The 26412-nt window shown below is 35.2% G+C and overlaps 1 protein-coding gene across 1 annotated transcript; it reads left to right on the forward strand.

The window, feature by feature from the left end:
* Positions 1-194: 194 nt before the first annotated feature.
* Rheb (Ras homolog enriched in brain) lies at positions 195-26373 on the forward strand. The gene is made up of 8 exons (XM_089250526.1): positions 195-448; positions 2433-2504; positions 3925-3992; positions 4097-4179; positions 7020-7076; positions 8926-8973; positions 10859-10940; positions 23005-26373. The coding sequence occupies exons 1-8, from the start codon at positions 400-402 to the stop codon at positions 23092-23094; spliced, it is 549 nt and encodes a 182-aa protein (XP_089106652.1). The 5' UTR covers positions 195-399; the 3' UTR covers positions 23095-26373.
* The last annotated feature ends 39 nt before the right edge of the window (positions 26374-26412 follow it).

Here is a 26412-nt window from a genome sequence, read left to right on the forward strand (position 1 = left end):
GAAAATTCTCTAGTAGGTGTTGCTAGAACACGATTACAGCAGTAGTTCCGTGATTGAAACCTTTCTGAGGTCAAGATTTCATCGGACAAAAAAAATCGTAAATATACGTTGTTTCTTTTTGCGATTTTTTTTTTGCAGGAAATGTCATAAAAACAGAAAAATGTTCGATGAGAATCGTAAAATGTAAAACATCGTAATCGAAGAAGCTTGAGAGATCGTAAATTTTTATGCGAGTCGGCTTTGTTTTTCCGACGCAGATAAGAAAAATGTGAAACGTATTCAACGAGAGAATGTTTAAAAAAAACCACGAAATAGGCACAAAAATACTTTAATTTATCCTCGAATGTGAAATATAACGAGGAAATTTTAAATTAAGAAAAAAAAGAAGTCATTAAAAACATGCCGCCGAAACAACGGAAGATTGTAATAATGGGCTATCGCTCCGTAGGTAAGTGAAGATATTTTTATGAATGATAAACAAAGAGAAGGTTGAATGAATGTTTCCGTAGCTGGGGCGTGGGATGTGGGGATAAACACGTGCTCCTAATACAAGTGGGTACAGTGAACTCTCGATGTAACGATACTTTGCGAACCAAGTGAAAGTATTTGTTGTAGAGGTATTATCGTTGTTTCATAAACAGCAGTTTAAAATCACTACATGCATTGCCAAACAAGAGTTGAAACTATCGTTGTGGAGGGATTAGTCGTTATATCGAGTAACGTACGTTGTAGTAAGGTTTTGCTGAAGTTATTTAAGCTGCATCACAGAATATGAAACGTTTTCCAGGAGAATTACTCTATTTGATTATTTGGTATAATTTTATAATCCTTTATGGAGTTCTTAATTGAATAGTTTTATTTATATTTACATGCTTTGATGAGTACTTTAGTGATCAATTAGATTTCTCATAGTGAATTGGACATGAAATAATCTTTGTTTCAATACATATTACAAGCCATAGATGCTTTGAAAGTGTTTTCATGATGAATGGATTTATGTGGTAAATAATGTGGTGAGATAAATACTTTGGGAACAGCTGTAGTATAATTCTGTTTTGGGATGTGTTGGAGATTTTATTTTTATGAGAAATGTTGGAAATTACGATAAGAAGTCGCCAAGAGTGATACACAGGCAGGCTTTTGGACGTCTTTCTTGTCGAAGAAAAAAATCTCCAACACATCGCTGAAAAATATAGTACCATGGCAATTAAAAAGGAACAAATGATGGTAAGCGAAACATTCTTGGACTGAATAAGGGATAGAGATAAAAAATAAAACTGTCTACATTAATATTTTCACTGTGTAACCTATGTCAAAGCTCTACCTCTACAATTAGCAGTTTATAGTCCCATAACAAAACACATTGACCATGATTCTGGCATCACTCGCAGTGAAACTGTTGAATAAGGGATCAAGATTAAAAATAAAACATCCTTAGACCAGATGCGAGATTGAAAATAATAAAAACCAAGGCTCTTTCAAATAACATAACACAGACCTTCCTGATATAACAAGTATTCTCTAGAATGTAAATAAAAAGTCACATTTTTTTTTTAATTAATACAATGGTCAGAGCAAGAAATGCTGCCTGGGTTCAATAAAAACATGATTGCAGGATGGATTAAAATTATAATGGTTAGTATGTAGAAAATTTATCGAAATGGAAATATGAAATATACAACCTGAGGATCAAAATAAATCCTGAGAACAAATTCCAAATGAAATATTCCATTGTATTGTAATATACTGGGGAAAAATAGTTTGTATACGATACAATGTATAACAAACAAAAAAAAACTTTGAATGCTGCAGTCTATACAAAAGCCTATTGTTACTTGGGACCTCTAGGGAGGGGGTGGCATCATTTTCAGATAACAACAGTGAAAAATGGAATACCAACCTAGAAGCCTAAGAAAATAATAATAGCGAATGGAAGGAAAACACACGTGGGACCATCGCTGACCAGGAAAAAAGTGCCAATGGGCTAAAAAGGAAATCGCACAAAGAAAAAGTGGATTATAGTATAGCTGTTTCCAGAAACATTCAGGTCTGTTTTTGTACGTTATTTCAAGATTTCAGCTATGTTTCCCACACCAATTCACAGTTCCAGCCCTGGGGTCTAGGATGAATTGAATATCCAATCTTTTTTCTCACTTCATGAATTTATTTTAGAGCAGCGGTTCTCAACCTTTTTTTGACTCATGGAACTCTTTCTGGTACATAATTTCTGTGGCAGAACTCCTTAGGCCTATTTTTATTTATACATCAAAGTTACAAAAATGTATTTTTATTTAAAAATATATATTTTTTTCAAATTCACTTTTTTTTTGTTATACTCAAGCGATCGCAGAGCCCCTAGGGAGTCACACAGAGCCCCGGTTGAGAACTGCTTTTGAGGGATGTCAGTTGAAGTTCTTTTTTTCTCTCTTCAGGAAAATCATCCTTAACTATCCAGTATGTAGAAGGAAGATTCGTGGATTCATATGAACCTACAATAGAAAACAGTGAGTATATCCATTTACATTAACATATTTCACCTTTCGTTAAGTGCATGAAAGTTCATTAATATAAGCTGACGATTGTGAAATGAAATTGTTGTCATAATAGGCTTCTTGTTGTGTCAATTTTAATATTTTGCACTCAGTTTATAAATTATAAAAAGGCTGGACAAATCGTAAAAAAAATGTAGGAGAATGATTTTTTTAGGCGCCAAAAAATTTTTTTACCCGAAGAAAAAAGTCCAAAATGTTCTCCCTTATGTCTATGTTTCTGAGACACAGTATTCTAGGGTCAATAAAATATTCTCTGTACTAGCTTATCCATTCACACTCATCAGGCACAGTTTGGAATTTGAACCTTATACATTTCGGAGATATGAGGCAAATTGGAGACTATTTTGGAATGACTGAGGCAAATTAGACTGTTTTGTGTGCATAGACCTTTTACATTAAAGCCTATATCATGTGCTAATATACTTACAATTTGACATTTCTTTTAACTCCTTTCCCATTTATGTGAAACTTTTGATTTTATGAACTAATCCATTGATTTTAATTATGAACAAATCCATTCGACTTTTTAATAATGTCAACTGTATCAACAATGGCATAAAATACTAATTTTGTATTTCTTGTTGGTTCACTGTAACCCCAGAGAATTAATCTACAAGACTTAATTAATTAATCTTTAAGACTTGGGTTGTGGGAACCCAGGGGAATAAGAAAAGAGTGAAATCGGTCACCATGAAGGGGAACCTGATACCCTTACTTGAAAACATTCCCAAACTGTTAAACTAGGCCTTGGCAGTGTAGGATGACATTTAATTGTCAGCATCTTTATGTGGGGTCAACCCATTCCATCGCAAACATCAATTCTGTCAGATTTGCAGAGAACCTCCCCCCCCCCAGCCCAACAGATGTATGAATTCATTTTCTTCTTAATGTGATGTTTACCTAATGCCGGTGGTAAGAGAAATGTCAAGATAGAAGAGAAAATGAAACATTGCTGACGATGGCCCTGGGAAAATTAATGTTGTGTGGTGGTGGTTTTTTTTTATCATGAAACTGTACATAGAAATTTAGAAGCTTCTTTACTTTTATTTCATTGAAAATTCTCTTCCAATCTATTCAAAGTTTCATAATGAAAAAAAAACAAAAAAAACACCAGCAACATTCGAAAAAGTTCTCACAGGGCCATCTTCAGTTCAAGTTCATTTTCTTCTGTCTTGTCATTTCTCCTATCACTGGCATTAAGGAAATAAAACGTTGTTAAGAAAGAAATAAATTCTTACATCTGGTGGGGGAAGTATTTATTTATTAGAAACTCTCTTTGGAATGTTGCTGGTGGGTTTTTTTTAAAATTGTCAAACTTTTCGTAGAAATTTAAAAGCTTCGTTACTTTTCATTACTTTTATTTGATTTTCAGCTTTCACCAAAAGTGCTAAAATAAATGGGCAAGAGTATTCCTTGAAACTTGTTGACACTGCTGGCCAGGTGTGTTTTATTTATTTCTTTTTCTTTTTTTTTCTGTTTCACTTATTTTTCACTCTGTCATCGATTTGATTGATTCAAAATAAAATATTCTTTTTCTCCCCCAGGATGAATTCTCCATATTTTCACAGTCCTATTCAATGGATGTTCATGGATATGTTTTGGTTTACTCCATAACATCAAGTCGAAGGTAAGCAGCTGAAAAATAAGGGAAAGGGGGGGGACATTTTTTTATGAGTTTAATGAAATATTTTTATCAAAAAAAGTTCTGTGCATTTTGTACATTAGTCATTTATCAGTATCTGGACACCCATGAAATTGGTTCTCATCTGTGACTAGACTGCTGTTTTTGCTGGTACAGTCTTAGATTGTTTTGGTTCCTGGGTATGGCATTTTCATTACAGCATAATATTGTGACAAGAATAACTTAACTTTACATACTGTTTAAGTACTTTCCAAGAGTGGCAATTTCCGTTTCATTGTGACTGGCCACCAGTCCATACTGTTTATATCATTGCAATAGTTTGACCTTTTCCAATCCGAGGCTCGCAGTCAGTTTCTTGTAATGAATGTTTAGAAGTTGAGAAATTGGCCTGCTCAGAGCCTAAATTTTATTGAGAAACCTCTGGGAGTGAACTTTCTTTTCTTTCAGACTGCACGCAACTCAGGTCTATCGCCATGGGCAATTTACTACCTAATGAGTTGTGTCAGAAGTGTGAGCGTGTGTACCTAACGGTCTGAGTGCGTATCTAGTGTTGTGTTATTTTTCAGTGCTTCCATCTATATTTCAGAAGTGAGTGAAGTGTAATGATTGAATATTTGTACTGTTTGTAGGCCTGTTGCTCTGTCGCAAGACTTTTTAACGGGGAGATAAGCTTGCATTTGCACCTCAAAGTCGGGAACCATGGAAAAACAACTTCAGCTGACCACCACTGTGGCATCGGTGGGACTCGAACCCGGTTCCCCAGAGAATATTGTTATTTTACAATTACAATATTCTCTGGTATTTTATAATAGTAGTCCTTCGAAAGAATATTCTGTCCTGTTTCTCTTCTTGTCAAGAAGACTGGAATATTGAAATTTGTAGCCCACAATATTAAACTTTAAAAGCAAGAAAATGAAACCAATGTGACTGAATTGCACAACTCGCAAAGAAATATGAGTGATACAGAATTTAAGTCCATGTACATTGAAGAAAACAACAGTTCTGTATCTTCCTAGAATGAAGGTGATTGTATATAAGAATAGCTTCCTTCGTCAATCAACTTTGAGTTTTACTCTTTGCTTTGAACAAATTTTTGAAAATTCATCTAATTTTAAATAGCTTTTTAAGGTTTTAATCTTAAGGTTTTTAAAATCTTCATAACCAGGAGAATATTCTGAGAATATTCTCCATGTAATATTATATATATATTTATTCTCCATAATATTCTCTATAATATAATATTTAAATCAGTTTTCATTGCCTGAAACATTTAAAACAAAACAATTTTTGGCGTAATCACCTCAAAATGACTAAAAGTTGTCATTTTGAGGTGATTACGCCAAAAATTGTTTTGGTTTAAATGTTTCAGGCAATGAAAACTGATTTAAATTTCATAATGTAAACAAAATTAGTAAAAAAATTGTAAATTGTTTAAAAGAAAAAATGAATATTCTCGATTATTTACATCCAGGAGAATATTCTCTCATTCTCACATCTCTATTTCCATATAAGTTTTATGATTATATTTTTATCAAGTAAACCAGGGTATGAAAAAAAATCATGATTTTTTTAAAAAGAACAAATCAGATTTTGATTTAAATTGGTTTTTCAATTAAAGTTGACTGCTTATTAATTAAAACAAATCTTGTTGGCAATTAAGACTGCATATTTTTTCACTCAATCTCTTAAATTTAATTCATTATTAATGAATACACGAACAATAAACAAACTACAAGCAAGAAATATGAACACAAATGAAAGGTCATTGAACCTAAATTAACTCCATAGATTAACATTTTTCTTGCAGAATGCTTTTATTCATGAGTCCCTTTCCCTTTAACGTAAATGCCTGGTGGCGACTCAGTATCACGTATGGAGATTTTCTCAATTATCGCAATGTATAGCCAGAGGATCATTCAGCATCAACTAAATGAAAAACAAAATCTATTGACCAGATTGTTTCTTGCCCAATTGACGGATACATTTATTATGTGTTTCTGACTTGCATGGTTAGTTGCTTAATAATTTACATATTTGTATTCTTTCGCAGATTCAATGCGTTTGGGTAAAAAAACGAGCAAACTCTAAACTTTTAGACTTTTCTGCTTTTCGTATTAAAATTTCGAGTCCAAATGTCACTACAACATTTATTTTAAATCAGCAATTTGGGCATAGAAGACTTTATACAAAAAAAGTAATCAAAAGTAAGGTAAAAAAAGTAAAGTAAAAGTAAGGTAGAATCCTAATGTCCTGTATGGAAATTCTTTGTGCAATTAATATATAAGTTTATCTCCCTACATTGCATGCACAAAACCTAGAAATAGAGCAGCAATCCTTTCTGCTCTGTAATTTACAAGGTTGTCTACATTTTTTTTTATTCAAGAACTTTAGCACATTTCAATAACATACATAAGGTACTAGTATTTTACTATTACCAGACATGCACCTAGTCCATATTCCTCTGTGGAACTTCTAACAAATTGGTACATGTTGGAATGTGTGTGTACGTGTAGTGAACCTTCCGTGAAGTTTGTTTCTGTGTAATGTTTGTTACGTCTAGTGCTGCCATCAATTACTAGTATTTTACTTCAATATCATTGAAATTAAATAAAGAAAAAACTGAAATATAAATTTCGTGGTTTAAATCTTAATTAAAATACCCTGAAGTAAACATGTTTTAGTGTGTTTATTCATGTTTTCTATTATGTAATAAAATAATATTTTCTATAGAATCGTTTGCTTTTGCTTGTGAAATCAAAATCATTAATGGTTTTCTGTTCAACTTGTAAAAAATAATTTATTCAGTGCCGCTATTAATTTTTCAGCTTTGAAATTGTGAAGACAATTCATACTCGACTATTGGACATGACTGGAAAGTTTCAGTAAGGAGATTGTTATGTATTTTTTCAAAAACATATTAAACTATTGATAGCTGTGCTTATTTGGATCTTCATTGTTCATAAATTATTATTTTTGAACCTAGAATGATTTTTGCATAAATCTCATTAGTATGCTGATTGAGATTTATGTCTCTGCATTTAATTAATATGTCTGTAATGTATGAATTTTTCTCAAACTTTGAAGCATTCCTTTCCTTGGGGAACCACCAAAGTCTCCTAAGGAAGAAAAGGCCTTCCAAATTCATGAATGCCCTCCATGAGAAGCTTTTTTATTAGCAGAACCTTGATAAAAATAGAAAAATTGGGAGCCACATGCAAATTTAAAAAGTTCAGGGAACCCTTGTGAATAGTTTGAAAACTCATGGTCTATAAGTTAAAATGAAAATGTAACTGATAGTGAAAATCACAATATTCTTGATGAACTAACATTTCTAACGTGGAAGAAAAGGTATCAAATGTATTCAAAGTTTATGCAATTAACTTGTCTCATTATAACAACCCCCCAACCCATTGTTCCATAGAAAACGAACGTTATATTTGAAGGTCAAATATCAAGTGTGAAGGGAAAAAAGCTCAAAGAGAATTTGAATGGAATTAAAATTTATATTATTCACATTGTTATAATATAAGCAGTTGTAAATTGTAATGAAATGTAATATCAAGTCAGAAAATAACGATAAATCATAATTTATTGCTTGCATGCACTGTACACATTCAATTTAATGTCCAGGGTTATTGTGTTGTGCCATTTCAGACAGCCATGTTTAATGAATGTAAACAAGAAAGTGCTGATTTTCAGCATGAAAATCACTTGTTCATAAGTTCATTCCTCTGTATATTCCTTCCTTATATGAAGCGATTCTTAAGAATGCCTATTGGACGAAATGGCCTTATGTTATGGCCATAACCTTTCATACCATCTTGTCAATAAAGATTCAGAGAAACCCAGACCTTGAAAAATGGAGAGGTCAGTCATGCAATAGTCATACTCTCGGATATCCATCAGTTATCCCATCATCAGTCTCTTGCTGTAACAAACAGATTGTACAAAAAACAGAATTCTCCAATGTAGAAGGTCAAGGGTAAACACAATTTTGTTCATTACTTTGCAAAAGAGGGACAACAAGAGCCAAGTTTGAACGCTGTATTGGATTAAACAAAATTTTTGCGGCTAGTTATCAGGGTTTAAGCTAGATAAAAAAATTCCTTTAGCAAAAATGGGGGGGGGGGGAGCTTTTGCAAAATGCTATAATGCTAATGATTGATGGTTGGGTGTGTCTACTCGTTTCGTACCTCCTGTACTCATTTTTGCAAAAGTAGCTATTACTTTTTTCGCATTCTAAGATTTTATTTTTTATTTTGCAAAAAATGCAAGCGTAGCTTAAACCCTAATAGTTATATTGGATGAAAAATAACATGGCATAAATGGGAAAAATATTCAGGACTCTTACCGGTGGTTTTAATGGAAGGTATAATGCATGGCCATTATAACGGGCGCTAACTGTATTAAATTGAGAAAACTAATTTATATTTCTTGTTTTTAAATATAAATCCAGGGTTTTTTTTTTTTAAATCATGATTTTCATCACAATATTTCACTCTTGAGTTTTATCACTCTGGCCGACTTTGAAATTTCAATGAAACTTGCTTGTCATTAAATTAGACAATGTATATTATCATAGATCTAGGTATCGCAAGCCATTCATTGCATACCCTCTTTTTTGTTGTAATGCTTATTTTGATTGAAATAGAATATAAACCAACAATATATATATATATATATATATATATATATAATGATTCAATCAAATTCTTTTATTTGTTGTTACAGCGTACCATTAGTACTTGTTGGCAACAAAGTTGATTTACACATGGACAGGTACAATTTTTTTGTCCTTCTGAATTCTAGTACTGCGGTTATTCTGTATGTGTCTGAGTGTGATTGTTGTGCTTTCTTTTAAAAAGACTAATTTTTAAAAAATAAAACATGATGGATGTCTTACTTTTGGCTTTTAAAACTACTAGTTTTTTTTTCTTCAGCTGAAGATGTTTCATTAGTTAAGGATTTATGTGCATTGTAGATTTTTTTTTTGTAATTTAATTACAATTAAAACTGGTTGAAGGAGAGTTATATAAGCAAAATCTCTTTTGACAGTCAATCCCTTCTTCTTCCAAACAATAATTCCCTTATAATAAAAGTATTCATTTGAAACCCTTGATTAACAGTTGCCTTTCTTTCATGGACTAATATTTTTGTCCCACTGCTGTCCACACATGAGAGGTTTTACTGTATTTTCTTATGATGAGTAAGTTACTCCATTGAAGTTTTGTTTAGTTACTTTAGTCATTCATAATTGTATAATTGTGTGTAATTTAGGCATCATAATGGACTTGCTACCTTTACAAGACCAGGGTTCAATCGCCACAGACAGCACAAGTTACTTTTCCAACCGTGGTTGTAATTCATACTTCCTCTGCCCTCTCACTTTTGTTTCATTTCCAACCATGCATTAAATAACAAAAACTGATTGTCTTGGCGTGTTCTATGCCATTCACTTCATAAATCTGATATGGTCGGCTCACTATCAGTCCATATTATCATTCATCAATAATGAAACTGGTTTTGTTTATCAGTACTACACCGAACTTGTCTGCAGTTAGTATAGAGAAGGTGCGAAATCTGTAAATATCATATTTGAGATGACAGCAGTAGAATTGCATTATCTGAACTTGCTAGTGGAACTCATTTAATTATAACCTTCAAATGTTTTTCTTTACCCTTTCCCCTTCTATTTGTAGGCTAATTCCATTTCTGGTCATTATGTAGTTATTTTTTTGCACATAAAAGAAATAAAAAAGAAAAACCACACTTATAGATAATTTTGCTTTTTGGCGTGAAACAACCATTGCCGCACACAGACTATTCTGCAGTTTGGGATAAGGAAAAATAAAAATTGATGTGTTGCAAATAGTTATCCACTTGCAAATAGGTTAATTTGTGCAATAATCTCTTCAGCGTAACTAACGTACATTACTTCATATATATGTTACATTGGCCAGAGTTTTTGCACTAATCCTTCAAATTTAGGGTTTAGCTCTTTTGTCATCTAGCCTATAAAGGTGGCAATAGTGCAACACAACTTGACATACCACCAAAAAAAATTAGGTGTCAGCTGAATTCCTTTTGAACCAAGCATTTTTTCTTTCTGAAGAAATAGGTCCAAAATAATCTGTTGAAGGACATGCTGTCACGAATTATAAAAATTTAAATGGTGTCTTCACATCTCAATTCACTTATCACACTTATCAGCTCTGGGGTAATTAATGGACCGTATTCTCTTGAGGTACACCAATAGTCCTCAACCCAGGAACGACAAACAAGTTGTTTCGCAACAATTTTAACAACTTTATTTTAATGCAGTAGCCATTTTGCACAATAAATTTTGACATTCTTACCTGCTGTGCTTATGAGAAATTAACTCATTTACCATAGACTATATGTAGGCACATAAAAGGTAGAAATGATTGATATGCATCAATATATATATCATAAATGCTTAGTAGGGTTTTTTGTTAATGCCTTTTTGTGGATGTTTCTTCAGGAATAATAACATTTTCATGATCAGATGTTATTAATATCTTGCCATAAAGCTTAGTTAAGTTTTTTTTCGCGTCTGTATCCAAAAAATGTGTTGATAAATGGCAATGTGTATTGACTCTTCAGTGTTACATATTTGTCAATTTTATGTTTTGGGTTACAATAGAGCTGTGACATTTGAAGAGGGCAAACGTGCAGCTACATCAATGAAAGCAGAATTTGTGGAAGCTTCTGCAAAACAGTACGATGTAAGTATATTGAAATAAGCTCTCATAGTGTAAATTTGTTGAAATGTAATGTTTCTATTTGACATGCATATTCATGAAAGTGTAAGCTGACGTAGTGGATTTATTTAAATCAAAACATGTTTTTTAAACAAGTTGAAAAAGCCTGTGCCCACAACTATTTATGACTACAAAATTCAACAAAACTTTCCTTTTTGTGGAAAGAAAAGTTCGTCTAACATTTTATTAGTGGAAGAAGTAGAAAAAAAAAATTCAGTTACAGTTGAATCCCCTTAAGTCCCTTGGTTCATCAAAACATTGTTATAGAGTGAAAATTCTGTATATTGATACCCTATATCAGGGCTTGACAAATCCCAGGTACCACGTCACCATGGTGACGAAAAAGTTGACATTGACGCCTAACTTTTTTTATTTGTAATAACTGATTTGAAGTTTGAATACAGCATAAAGTTACTGGAAATTATGTCAGCGTGTCTGCTAACATGGAAAGGTCCCAAAATCCCAGAAAAGTGAATGAGTACAATATTTTGGACCAATTTTGTCAGGGAAAAAAATTCTTAGCACCTATGAAATTTTAATGGTGCCTAATTTTTTTTTTTTTTTTGATTTGACAAGCCCTGCCCTATACAACGATAGCTTCTTTTTAACAACATCAGGGCTCCCACTTGTCTTACTTTTTGGTGGTGTCCTACTTTCTCGATTTTGTCCTACTTTTCTACCAAATCCTATGTACAAAATTTGTGTAATTGGTTTAATTGAGCAGTGAATCATCGATATATTGCCAAATAGTACAAATTTTGTAGATTGCAATTAATGATTCTGCCAAAGCAAAATTGCATCGTTTTCAAGGTTATTTGGGAGTTGTATGTGGATCATTTGGTTTATTAATTTTTCTTTCAAGTAGAGAGTAGTCATTAAAAACTTCTGTCTGGATGGAAAAAATAATTTTGTATTTACTTATACTATGGTTATAGTGACGGACTTGCGATGCGAGGATCCGGGTTCGAACCCCACAGTGGTGGTCGGCTGAAGTTGGTTTTCTGTGGTTCCCAACTTCAAGGCGCAAATGCGAGCCGATCTCCCTGTTAAAAAGTCTCGCCACAGAGAGCAACAGTTCTACAACGATAAATCATTCAATCATAACACTTCACTCATAGTTAGAAAAACTTGTGGCAGATGGCAGCACTACACATAACAAGCATTACAGAGTGACAACAAAAACTTCACGTCAGGTTTCACTACACGTACACGCACATTCCCGCATGTACCGATTCGTTGGGGGGTTCCGCGGGGAGGGGGGGTTAGGGTGTATGTGGGGTGTAGTAGTAGTAGGTAGGGCCTCCAAAAAATGGCTCGGGATCCATGATGTTCTTAAGTCAGCCACCTCGTTGGGCAATTTGCCTGTTGTGGCGTTGTATTTGTATTGTATTGTACTTTTCATGGTCTTGCACAGTAACTGTCAGACCAGACACAACCTGGTCTCTGTCCCTTCCGGGGTGTAAGCCCTTTAACCATGTGGGTTGGGTTGTGCTGGAGAGCTTTAGATAGTAACTAGCAGTCATCATTCAAAATTATGGGGCACATTTTGTGTATAGATGAAACAGCAGTTTGCAAAACAAAGCAGTTGGATACATAGGCCTATTCTAGGTTTAGTGATTCTGATGCTACCCAATAGCATTCCATTGTCTTCTGTATTTTTAAGGCATGCAGAGGCATAAACAATGTATACAATACTTAGCAGAGTGCTTCATTTTTTAAAAACGATTACACTGGTATTGAACAGTAAAATGTAAACAAATCCCTTTAAAAAAGGGATGGCAACGCAGTAAAGCCATCAGGACTTCACCTTGCCTCCAATCTAAATAAACATTAGAACTTGTAATTTACACATTATGCACTGTGCTTTTGAAAGTGGTCTTGAAGGAGCGTCATTCTTAAAAATCTTTCATGCCTTCATAATTTGCTGTGCATTGGTGAAGAGAGTTGACAGATTGGACTGTGTAAGACTCCAAAAACAAAAAGAATGTAATTTATATTGCAATGGAAAAGAATTATCTGTGGTTGCTAGTTCACTGTTTTGGCCAAAAATTGTTTTTGCAACCAAGTCATTTCTCAGGGTTCGCACATCCTTACAAACTCCTTAAAAACTCCTTACTTTTCATTTCCCTCTGGAAGGGCCCTTATAACTCCTTACTTTTTGCAGCCACGCCTGAAAAAGTCTTTTTTTTTTTTCTCTCTGAAGGGATGATCTTTTTTAGAATAGGCGTTCCCCACGGTGATGAATAGCATTGCCTAAAAAAATAAGAGGAAGCTTCCCCCCAATATAAAGAGGAAGAAAAGATTTTTAAAAAAAACGCGCTCTCCCTTTATAATAGGAAATGTGAAAGCAGGGAATGGGATTGGAACATCCAATGGTTGTGCATACCTGCCAACCGTTACGGTTGCAACAACAACGCCTGATAAAACTTTTTTGTCGTATTTAATAAATGAATACGATTATACGCTTTTGCTTCTAAAAATGCGATTTTTTACCGAATCGCTAGTTTTGACGTGTTTTCCTGCCTATGTCGCAAACTGGTCAGCGTTGGAAATCGATGGTCCGTAGAACGACATCACTCCGCTGAACCAGTAGCCGAAAATTCCCCCATGCCCAGTGGTGAGAAAGTTTTTACTTATGTGGCGAAACGATGTCTCGAACCTCCTATATTACGCAGTATACTGAGTGCAGACCTCGCAGCTTTCCTATTTATCCTACTATTTTCCTACTTTTGCCGCAATCGTCTTTTTTTTTTACCTCAATTCTCTCGTATTATTCCTATTTTATCCCTCCTTCCTATTTGCTTACAGCCAATATCTCATTACGAAAATTCCGAGAAACCGCAAAATGTCACTGCTTTCCGTAGTTTTTTTGACGTGTTTTATTCACATTACAACTCGCTACTGCAAAAGAAAGGAAAAAAAATTTCGAGTAAGGGATGACGACAAGCGTATCTTTTCGCCGCCGCGCCTTAAAATGCTAAAAACTGAAGTCCAGTGGGGAAAGCGAATCTGTTTCGCAGATTGGTTGCAGTAAATAAAAAGGCAAAAAAAAAAGGGGAGGTATAGGCTCTATCCACACACAAGATTCCATGAGAGAGAATGGGTTTATATCTCCTGGGATCTCGTAACGAGCGTTCATCCCTGAAGCCAGGTTTTCCTAGGAGTAGGCTTTTTGCGCCGCGTGAACCTAACTGGATCATTTCGTGTCGGCAGAAATGAGTTACATAATGGCGTTACGCATTTGCGTTTTCCAAGCGTGGCGCATCGGCTCAGGATGGCTATATGACCCTGGCGTCATCTACTCTATCCGGTTTAAAGGGAAGAGACACAACACGAAAATGAAGGGAAGATCGCTGAAACGCGCGGCACACGACGCTTAACTCACTAGAAGCAGTCTGCCAATCACGCCCGATGTAAAGCGCTGTCGTGAGCCGTATTGCGCTCTATAGGAAAACAGTCGTACTGCTTTTCATATTGATGAATAGACGGCGTGTAGCGCTGGGTGATTCACGTTGCGCGTGGCATAGAAAACCTGCTAGTAAAACCCGGCTTTTAAAAGTGACAGCCCGAGCCACGTCTGGTTTTACAGGAGGGGAGGGGGGAGGACGAGCCGATCAGCCGCTATAGCTGGAACCCACTTTTTTTAACCTTAACCTTCTGAAAATAACTTTCGGGTATCTTTATGTTAGGGGTCATTCAAGTATTACGTCAGCATGGATGGGGGATTTTCGATTTGCTGACTTGATGACGTGGAGGGGGGGGGGGTTGGATGATTCTTACGTCATCAACCACCCTTTATAAAAAATATGAAATATTCTTAATGGCGCCTTACTCGGTGCGCGAAAAACGAGTAAAACTTTTCACTAGTTTGTGGGCACCTGAACTAACATTCTCCCTATTGAGTCCCCTACAGAGCCACTCTAGTGATCTTCAAATACTTAGCGGATCCAAATGCTCTGGAGCTGTCCCGCGCATCATATAAGTGATCCGTGATTATGCCGCAGATCATTGCATTTTTAATTGGGTTGCTGTATTTTTGAAATATGACATCCATATTTTTATGGGCATCTTTTTCTTAGCCACCTCGTTGGACATTTTGCCTGTTGTGGCGTTGTATTTGTATCTCTCTCTGGCAGAAGTGGCCACAGCTCAAGCAAGATAAAAACAAAATTTATTACGAACTCAATACATCACTTCCGATTTCATTAAATCATTTTAATACTATATACTACCGTAACTCTCTCTGTTCTTTCTTACTACACTTCTCAATACCTAATCTTGTTCATCATGCTCTGTTACTGTTAAAATTTGTGTTCTCTTGTCGCTTGTTACTCGTGCGTACAGTCACGGCATATCTCTTTCTTTTCAGCTGAAATTGCTACCCATCATACCCTTTATTCTGAAAGTTGAAGTCTTGGAAACATTGAAAAAGAAATTAAATGAAAATCAATTCACATGTGGGCTTCTTTTATTGTCTAGTGGTGCAATTTTTTTTTCGGAGGGGGCGTGGCCCCATGACACCTTAAAAACTCCTTACTTTTCATTTTGAAAATTTTATATGAGCCCTGAAGAGTTGCTGCAAATATAAATAATTTTGTAAGAAAAATCTTTTTTGGCTGTGGTTTTTATTTTGAATAATTGGAGGGGGAATGAATATCACTTTTAGAATTTTTATAATTTATGTGATGCTATTATGAGTTATATTTTTGACTAACACTTGAAAGTTTTAGAACACTTTGGTGATGACAGAAAGCATGTACGTGGATTGATTATTTTATGAATTCTTATGATGTCGGGTAACAAATCAAAACTTGTAATTTTTGAACCACTTCTAGATCTATATTTTTGAGAAGAGGGGAAGTTTGTTTGCAAATTCAAAATAAATTTGCATATGTGCCCCGCCTCCTTTTTTTTGCTGTAAAACTTGTAAGTTATGAAGTTTGCCATGACTCCTTAAAAACTGCTTGAAACTCCTTAAAAAGTCCTTAAAAACTCCTTACTTTTCATTTTGAAAATTTTGTATGAACCCTGTTTCTGTCATTTTGCTTTGACTTGAGTCAGTCTTATAGGATACTGAAATAGTACTATGAAAAAAAAAAAATTAATGGGGAAATTTTTTTTTATAAAAAAAAAGTTTTTAGGATTTTTTTTTTTTGTTATGCTATGATTATGTGAGGGGGGGGGGGTACCTTCCTCCATCCTACTTTTTAGTCCTGCTTTTTCCTAATTTTTTAAGTGGGAGCCCTGTAACATGTTTCTCTGGTTCCTTGAGTATCGCTATATAGGCATTTCACTGTGTAATGATGTAAAACAGTACTGTATTTTAACACATAAGAAACCCCCCTTTTTTTGCCAAAAATTGGGTCCTAAACATCCTATGTAAAATTGATGAATAGTTTCAATGTAAAGTAAATTAGCATTAATATGAGTGCCTGGTAAAAAGGGATGGCCAACCTCTCTTCGAACCATGCCATAATCAAGACTATTGGTGTGTGTGCGCCGCTCTCTAAATTTTAGGAGGCAGACCATCTCACTTTTATGGGAGACAAGCATTCCCCCTTCCCAAATAACTATCCTTTCGTATTCCTAAAAATTCTTATTTTGTCATTTTTTCGATTGAAATAGTTTTTATTTTTAGTCTGAAATTTCATTATCGCATTGCAGATAGTGTACATATATCGATAAAAAGTTCATCTCACCTAAACCTTTTGTGCATCGGCATAGGAACATGGCTGAGCCGCTCAAGAATTTATATATGTATATATATATATACATACAACAAAATGTATGCCTCCCCTTGCAGACATCTTTGAATCCTGTTTATATGGGAAGTCCTGAATCCCCCTTTTTTTCATACAGGCGTTTCTAGTTTGGTGTTTTCAGAATGAAAAATAAAACTAAAACACATTGAATAAAAAGTTATCACACAATTATTGTTAAGAACTCCTATTTTACAAAATATGGGTTAGGTATCCTACAGAACTTCCATTCATAGTAAAAACATTGTTCGAAAATTGGGGAAAATTTCATTGATTGAAAAGTTAAATGAAATTTTGAAGAAACCCTTATTTTATTTATTTATTCAATATTGATTGGCCAAGGCCTATACAAGAGGATTCGGAATTATACACTGCTGGCCACCGTAAATGCAACACCCTGAAGGAAGCATGCAAATAATATGAAATTTACAACATGCATTAGCGGAGGTGAGATATGCAAATGATTAGACTAATTTCAGCGCAGACGCACATCACGCGCGCCTGTGGCGCCACTTCAAAGCTCTATTTAAGGCTTGGAGATTTCGACGATTTGAAGTACGGCAATTGTGTTTTTCTTGTGGTTTTTTCAAAAAAACGATCAATTATGCCTCGTAGAAAACAGTGATCATCTTTTGATCAAGTATCCGAGTTCGACAGAGGAAGGATAGTGGCCTACCGAGATTGTGGATTATCTTTCAGGGAAATCGGTAGTCGTGTTGGACGAAACCAAACAACTGTAATGCGGATATGTGATCGTTGGATGCAGGAGGGTACGACGGACCGACGTGTTCGATCGCATCCACCTCAGTGCACCACTTCACGTGATGACAGGCGTATTGTGCGTATGGCAGTGACGGATTGCTCAGCCACATCACGAACCATAGCACAGCACATTCAGTCTGTACCGCATCATCCAATGTCTGCGCGTACCATTCGACGCCGTTTACAGCAGAGTGGTCTGTCCGCAAGACGTCCATTGCTTCGTCTACCCTTGACGCAGAACCACAGACGTCTCCGCCGCCAATGGTGCGATGAAAGAAGGATGTGGACGGCACAATGGAATGAAATTGTCTTTACTGACGAGTCACCGCTTCTGTCTGCAACACCACGATGGTCGGATTCGAGTCTGGAGACACCGTGGAGAGAGGATGCTGAACAGCTGCGTTATGCACCGCCACACTGGTCCTGCACCGGGTATTATGGTATGGGGCGGTATTGGATATCACTCTCACACTCCTCTAGTACGCATTGCCGGTACTTTAAAAAGCCAGTGCTACATCTCCGAGGTGTTGGAGCCAGTTGTCCTTCCTTACCTTCAGGGCTTGCCCACAGCCATATTTCAACAGGATAATGCGCGACCACACATGGCACGCATTGTCCAAAGGTTCTTCGTTAATCGCCAGATTGAATTGCTTCCCTGGCCAGCTCGCTCTCCGGATCTTTCGCCGATAGAAAACATGTGGTCCATGGTTGCTCAACGATTGACCCAGATTACATCCCCAGCTGCCACACCAGATCAACTTTGGCAACGCGTGAAAGCTGCTTGGTCTGCTGTACCCCAAGAACACATCCAAAGTCTCTCTGAATCAATGCCGAGGCGTGTGGCAGCGGTGATCTCCAACAATGGCGGCTACTCTGGCTACTGATTTTGGCAGGAACCACACTTCACAGAAGTCTATAAATTTAATCATTTGATGCTTGGTCAACATGTTATCTACAAAATAAATATTGTTGCGATATCTCTTGTCTTTCTTGGTGTTGCAATTTGGGTGGCCAGCAGTGTATATGGCGAAAGTGACGATTAATGGTACGAAAGAATTCGGAAATCGTGGTGCAATCTACAATATTTGATGGTAGGTTGTTCCAGTCGATAATAGTTCTTGGGAGAAAGCTAAATTTATGATAGTCTGAAGAGGCAAAGATGGGCTGTAATTTTTTGGAATGATTGAGTCTAACAGAGAAATGAGAAGGTTTGATTAGAATATTAGAGGTGTCAATATTAAAAAACCCATGGTGGATTTTGTAAAGAAAAGTTAAATGAGAGATAAGTGGAAGAGAGGAGAGCGGTTGGATATTGAGTTGACGCTTAAGTTCCGTTATGGAGACAGAAGACCAACAGTTAAAAATGAAACGAGTGGACTTATTTTGAATAGATTCTAATTGGTCTATGTTGGTTTGGGTGTGGGGTTCACAGGCATAGGAGAGGAAAGGGAGATATGTTTGGTAGCACAAGTGACGAACATGACGGGTGGAGTATTTTAGGTTACGGCGAAGGAAAAAGAGTTTTTGGAGACATTCATTAAAGATATAATCAACGTGAAGGTTCCAGCGGAGATCGGAAGAGATTATAATGCCCAGGTATTTATAATGGGAAACCTCAGAGATCATAGAGTCGTTTATAGAATAGGGGAATTCGAGGGGGATTCTTTTATGGGTAACTTTCATAAAAACAGTTTTTGAGAAATTGAGGGGTAATTCTCAGGTTGAGCACCATTTGGAAATAATGTTAAGGTTGTGTTGGAGAGATTCTTGGTCAGAAAGATCGGACACTGTTTTATAGATGACACAGTCATCAACGAAGAGTCTGATGCTGCAGTTTATGGAGCCGGGTAGATCATTTATGTAAATTAGAAATAATAATGGCGAGAGGACCGAGCCCTGGGTGTGCCAGATTTGACATGAAGGAAAGGGGAGTTTTGGCTCTTGTACGAGACAAACTAGCTACGGTTAATAAGGAAGGCCTCAGGGGCGTAGCCAGAAATTTCGTTCGGGGGGGGGGGACCCACTTTCATTTCGGGGGGGGGAACCAAAGTGACAGAACAATGGATTTGGCCATCTTTTTCCCTTTTTTCGGTCATTTTCTCACATTTCGGGGGGGGGGGCCAGACCCCCAAGTCCCTCCCCCCCCCCCCCCCCCGACTACGCCCTTGGAAGGCCTCTACCCATTTCAGCAGTTGAACATTTAGTCCAAGGTTTGAAAGTTTTAGTAGAAGTTTATTATGGGGCACCCTGTCAAATGCTTTGGAAAAATCTAGGAAAATGATATCGGATTGGAGGTTTTTGTTAATGGAGTCTGTTAAGTCATGTATGAAAAGTGTTAATTGGGTAGATACAGATAACGATGATCGAAATCCATGTTGGTTAGGGAAGAAAAAGTAAACCTTTGTTTACTACTCCAAATACCACTTCTTGCATGTGTGCCGTGGGTTGTCCATTAGGGTGGGTCGAAAAAAATGAATTTTTTATTTTCAAATCGCTATAGTGCGGAAAACTTGCCTCCTTTAATAAGAAGAAAAACGAAGTAAAAAATTTTAAAATCGGTTGATATCTTCTGGTCGCGCAATTGAACTTGAATTTTATGGAAATTGACGAAATCGAACATTTTTCTTAAATTTTTTAACATTAGATAAAATTCTATGATCGACACGCAAAAGTTTGTTACTTTTATTTTATGGTTCAATAAAGTAAAATAAATTAAAACATCATTAATATTTCAATGTTTATTGGTCGCGCAGCATGTTTGAAAAACAGGAATTTACCAAATTTTTGTAGGTTTCATTGTGCAGCTTTTTGTCCGTTTTGTCAGAACAAAACGACCCCAGAATTCATCACTAGGAGGTGGCTGCACATCGAGTTCCACCCACACACAACCCAATCAACCATCCAAACTGGACGTATGCGTGTGTAATTCACACTATATTTGAAAAATAGTTACTACAATTCACTAGAATTTGGTGGTTTATAGTTTCTTTTCCAAGTGTATAGATTTGAAGTCTGACTTTTGGGAGAAAATAAGCATTACTGATTTTGATAATAGCATAGATTGATGTAACTATCTCTATCTCCATGTCACATCCTTTAGTTGAGGCCTCGGTAACAATTTAAGCATATCCCTCAACTGTCTGAGTCTGACTGGATCACGTGGAAAGACCACTACAGTGAATCGTGCATCTACTTCATTTCAACCAAATTCCTCTCCGTTATATTTTTCCGCATATAGATGGTGCAATGAATCAATGAACGCCAGGACTCTGCTATTGGACTTATTCCGTTGCCGAGATCTCTTCCAGCCCAGCTTCGTTACAAAGTCTGGAACAAAGTATGTGCACCTGACAATCTGAACCGTATTTAGTGTTGTGCGGGAATGTTTAGTGCTATCATCTAAATTTGAAATTGTGAGTGAAGTGAAGTGATTGAATATTTGTACCGTTGTAGGCCTGTTGCTCTCTATGGCAAGATTTTTTTAACGGGAATCGGCTCGCATTTGCGCCTCAAGTCGGGAACTACAGATATAGGTGGTGCATCTACAGGGCCAAAATCTTTTTCTGTGCCTATTTGATAACATCTTATTAGATGTGAAAGCTCTCTGTGTTGGAATATGAATCTGCAGATTGTTGGTTTCTAGAAGTAGACAGAAAGATGCTGAGAAAAGACCAGTAGTACTGTATTTATTGGGCATATCCAAAACATTAAAGTCAGGAAATTTTCCAGGGGATTTGTCAATTTGAGATCCTGGTCGTCTGTCACATTCTAGATGGCTAAATGTGGTCAATAGAATGAGTGCTAAGGTTGTAGGACTACTTAAGTTAGCCAAATCCTTTTGCGAACCAGAAGTTCTCTTCATCTTGAAATCGTACGTGCCTGTGTGGTTTCACCTCAAAAAGAACAAGTATTTCAATGACGTGCTAAACATGTCTTTCCAGCAGTTCAAAAATTGTGGTATTTATTTAATGAGAGAGACTTACTTAAAGTTGTTAATCCAATAGTTGAACCCAATGCGTTCTTTGGACACCCTGAAAATTTACTGTTGGCTATGATTGTTGATGACATTCGAGAGAACTTGGATATAGAACTTTAACCCTTTTTATACCCAGACGGTACTTTAAAGTACCAGGGTAAATAAATTTGTTTCGAATTAACTAATTGTTTCAAAAACATTGTTTATATGTTTTTTTAGTTCTCTTTAATTAAAACTAAAATGACCTACCAAATGATTTTGTAGGGTAACTATTTGTTATTGCCATCACATTTATGCTTTTATTTTAATTTATTATAATTTTCCTTTTCTACTTTTCTCAATGTCGGATATAAAGGGTTAAAGTAAAACAATCTGCCTCTAAAGGAAAAACCATTAAACACTTCGTGCTACATAAGAAAAACATTAAAGCTACCGAATACACTGGAATCATTAACTGGAATACTTGCCTCTTTATCCTTCCCCCAATGCTACGGGAAGTATGTGATATTATATCATTCATCAATTCCGACACTAACCACATCAGAGGCATCAAAAGGTTTATCCAACAGACTCAGAACAGTCCAGAGAGGTATCAAACTTGTTACTGAGGCCTGAACTAAAGTGTACTGACATGAGAAGCTTAAGTGTACATCAGATCTACGCTATTATCAAGATCAGTTATGACTGTTTCTCCGAAAAGTCATATTTTGAACGTGTTAATTTTGATGACTAGTTTTGATATATAATGTAAATTATACGCACACGTCTATTTTAGATGGTTGATTGGGTTGCGTGTGGGTGGAACTCGACGTGCAGCCACCTCCTAGTGATGAATTCTGGGGTCGTTTTGTTCTGACAAAACGGACAAAAAGCTGCACAATGAAACCTACAAAAATTTGGTAAATTCCTGTTTTTCAAACATGCTGCGCGACCAATAAACATTGAAATATTAATGATGTTTTCATTTATTTTACTTTACTGAACCATAAAATAAGCGTAACAAACTTTTGCGTGTCGATCATAGAATTTTATCTAATATTAAAAAATTTAAGAAAAATGTTCGATTTCGTCAATTTCCATAAAATTCAAGTTCAATTGCGCGACCAGAAGATATCAACCGATTTTAAAATTTTTTACTTCGTTTTTCTTCTTATTAAAGGAGGCAAGTTTTCCGCACTATAGCGATTTGAAAATAAAAAATTCATTTTTTTCAACCCGGATGGATTGAAAAAAAGGATGGATATTGTCCATCCCTGGTAAAAAGATCACTGCAGTTGCTAAAAGATCCTCGATGTTTTGTTTGCGAGAGTAAAGATGCGACAAGTTTTATCCTTTGAAGGACAAGTGTTTTTCCAATCCATTGGGTGGGGGAGGATAAATTCAATTCCACAGGCCTTCAAATAGTTCGGTAATTTTCATTTTTAAATTAAGCTTACGAGTGGTGAGAGATGAGTCATAATTTTTTATGAATATATGTATATTTAGTGTATTTTATTACCATTGGTGTCTGAGGGTAATTTTTCTTTTGCAGAGCGTTGCAGATATTTTCAAAACAATTATCATGGAAATCGAAAAAGCAGATGGGAATATACCAGAAAAATCGAGTTGCGTTGTGTCATGATAAAATATATATCGTATATATCTGATGAGATTCATGTTCATGTATGTGTAATACATATATATTCGTGTGTATATATATACTTGTTCATCATATGCCAAAACACGTGTGTAAAAATCAAATATGTGTGTGAAAATTAATTATTCTGAAATTTTTATGTGGTAGAAATTTTCTGAACTTTAGAGTTTGTACTGAAAATTTTGTTTTTCACCAAAAGGTGTTTATACGATCCAAAAATACTAACATTTGGAGTATTTGCTTCATTTCGGTTTTTTGATATTGATTTAGGATGAGTAGACACAAGTATGTAATGTACACTCAGAATGTTTCATTTCGAGATCTATCACATAAAGTATATCAACTGTCATGAGGTGTTTTGAAATAAGCTAAAACAGCTCTTCATTGTTTGAAATAAATCTATGTCGACATTGTAGTTGAAAGTCTGAGAAAATAGGCCTTATTAACACTGTAACCACATAAACATCAAGTAATAATCTCAATCAGTATTATTATATTGATTAATCAAAATACTTTGCATCTTTATTTCTACAAAATTATCAAGCTACAAAATATTTGAGCAATATTTGAAAAAATTATGTTTCTTGTTATTTTCATGAAAACTACTCAGTGAAACCTCGGTATAAAGTTTTAACGTCATTCGGATTATAAGGTTACTTTTTATTGGTCCCTGCTAACACATTAGTGAATTAGGATTACTCATTATTAAGTCACCATTATTCGGTCCCCCAGGGATGATGTTATATTGAGGTCTGACTGTCATATGTTTTGTAACCTAAATTTGTAGACTTGAAAACATATTACAATGCAAGTTCAGTGTCAAAAAATGGATTACATTTTAATGTGAATTAAAAATTAATCTTTTTTTTGATTTGCTGTAGACTATTTCAAGTGAAGTGTGGAAATGTAATGAAAAACAAACGTGAAAGGTCAGTCACACAAAATTGTCATACATATGGGAAAATTTCCATGAACCATGAGGCCTTGTTATTGTTGTTTCTCCACACACACATACTCTATTTATGTGTGTAATAACGCCATTTTTTTTAAGCAGACATAATTTTTGCTCAAGTAAATCCAGGGATCAGGACCAATCCAGTTGATTGTTTATAGTAGGTATGCGAATATAAAAATTATAAGTATAAGCCTTCGACCACGAGATGAGATTTGACTACATCATGTCGCACCAGACAATTTTGTCCAATTCTGTTAGGTAAAACGATTATGCATTAATAATAGCTTGTCAGCGACTGAGCTTCCACAATTCCCTTGTCCTTCTAGGAAAAAATAGAAGACTGTCGTGGAGAGAGACTTGACATACTATAGCCAAGTCTCATCTTATTGTTGGAGGACTATAGTCAAAGATTGACATTTAGTAAACGCAGACAATTTCGTGCTTTCATTGACTTTGAGAATCAAGAATTTCCTTTCTTTTTGAAGAACTCTGATCTAAAATTGTAGAGTATAAGTTCACACCATTTTTAAAATTAAGGTATGGGACTTCATTGTACACTGCCATTTTTTTCTGTTCAGAGAGTTTTTTTCCCAAAATAGTATGCTTAGTGATATTGGTAATAGTGTGAAAGAATTATATGAGAAGAAAGTTGTCCATTTTTAAAACGGGTAGTCTAAAAACAGATTCGCTATAAATAGAGTTTATATATTTGCTTTAAGCCTAGCTTATTTCAGATTCACTTGAAAATGGAATTATATGTAAGGATTTTTTTGTTGAATTATTTAGCGATGTCTCAAGTGAAAGAACTATTCTGTATGGTACCAAAAAAATAAAAGTTGGTGGCTGGCACCAAAGCAACAGCGGGAGAAATGTGTACACAAATTTCTTTCTCCTCTATTTTATAAATAACTTTTTTTTTTGTATTTTAGTACTCACTCAAGTATGAAATCTTCTTTATATTTTTTTGTTCTGAAAGTATGTGTCGGGGAATTAGTATTAAATTTTGATGGGAAATTTTTTTGTCCAAAAAAAAAGTGAAGTAAAACTTTCATTTTTCGATTGCAATTATTTGAATTGATCTAAATATTTTTTAATTTCACTATTGCTAAGTTGCTATAATTTTTTTTTTTTTTTTTGTATGTCACTAACAATGAGAATACAGTGAAACTTCTGTATAACAATATTACTCTTTGGTTTAAAGAGATTATTCCATGGCTAACAATTCATATTTAATAAGAGTCCTATAACAATTTATCCCTTATAAGAATAATTTTCTCTGGTCTCCAGAAAATTGTTACTCAGATTTATTTTCATTTTTGATTAGCATAGTGTTTCTCAGTGTGTCACAGCGAGCTGGAGATTTGTGTGTTATCTATGCTTTTATAAGTGAAAATATCTACTAAACAGTTCTGGGGAGTTGCAACAGAGAGGAACCATGAATTGGGCAAGGGAGCTGCGGGTAACAAAAATTATAGAACCACTTGATTAGCGTGTAAATGGCATGTATGCATACCGTAAGAAAATCAAGTGATGTAGAAGAACTGAAAAGATAGATTCCTATGAAAGTCAAGAACACAAATAATGTGATCCTCCCGTATTCCCAAGGGATCAGCATGATCTGTCCAGGGAATTTGTTAGTGTTAGTAAACATCCATGCCCGAACCGGGATTCGAACCCAGACCTGCACAGTGAGAAGGTTCCCTAACCACTCGACTGCCAGGCAGCAATCTCTTAAATAAATTGGGCATTCTTGTTATTTCTGCATTTGTGTTTATAAAATGTTTTTAAATTCTTAACCCTTTAAGCGGCAATGGCGAGATATCTCACCTCCATAAAAGCCTCTTATTTTAGCATTGACAAGCCCAGATGTTGTAAAGTTTATTTCTCAATGGAAAGCTTTTCCTTATACCCCTGACTTGGCACCTGCTGAAAATTGAAAGAGCCTACTTCATTAAAAAAAAGATGGCATTTTTAGGGGAAGGTTTAGTGATTTCTAATTGCTGTTTATCTGCATTGATATTTGTGCTAAAAATATATTGGAAAAGTTAAACTGGTTAACTTCGTTTTTCACTTTAAATAGATGAATCTAGCGATGATAATGTTTTTTTATGTGGAATTCACTCGCACATTTTTCTAATGCAATCACTTTTGTATTTTTGAAAACTTTGAAATTTTTCTATTATAATGTATATTGAACTCAGTGATGTGAATTTTATTATTATTTTTTTTTGTAGAGTCTGCAAATTTTTTGCATTATACAGATTATCTTAGTTGCCTTATATAGTAAATAAAGTCTGTTGGCATATTTATTTGTCTTGTTATAGAATCTGTTGGTAAGTATTGTTTAT

This window comes from Pholcus phalangioides, unplaced genomic scaffold, assembly GCF_987345545.1.
Source record: "Pholcus phalangioides strain wild (caught in Gottingen) unplaced genomic scaffold, Ppha-v1.0 ptg000024l_1, whole genome shotgun sequence".
Lineage (NCBI taxonomy): Eukaryota > Metazoa > Arthropoda > Arachnida > Araneae > Pholcidae > Pholcus > Pholcus phalangioides.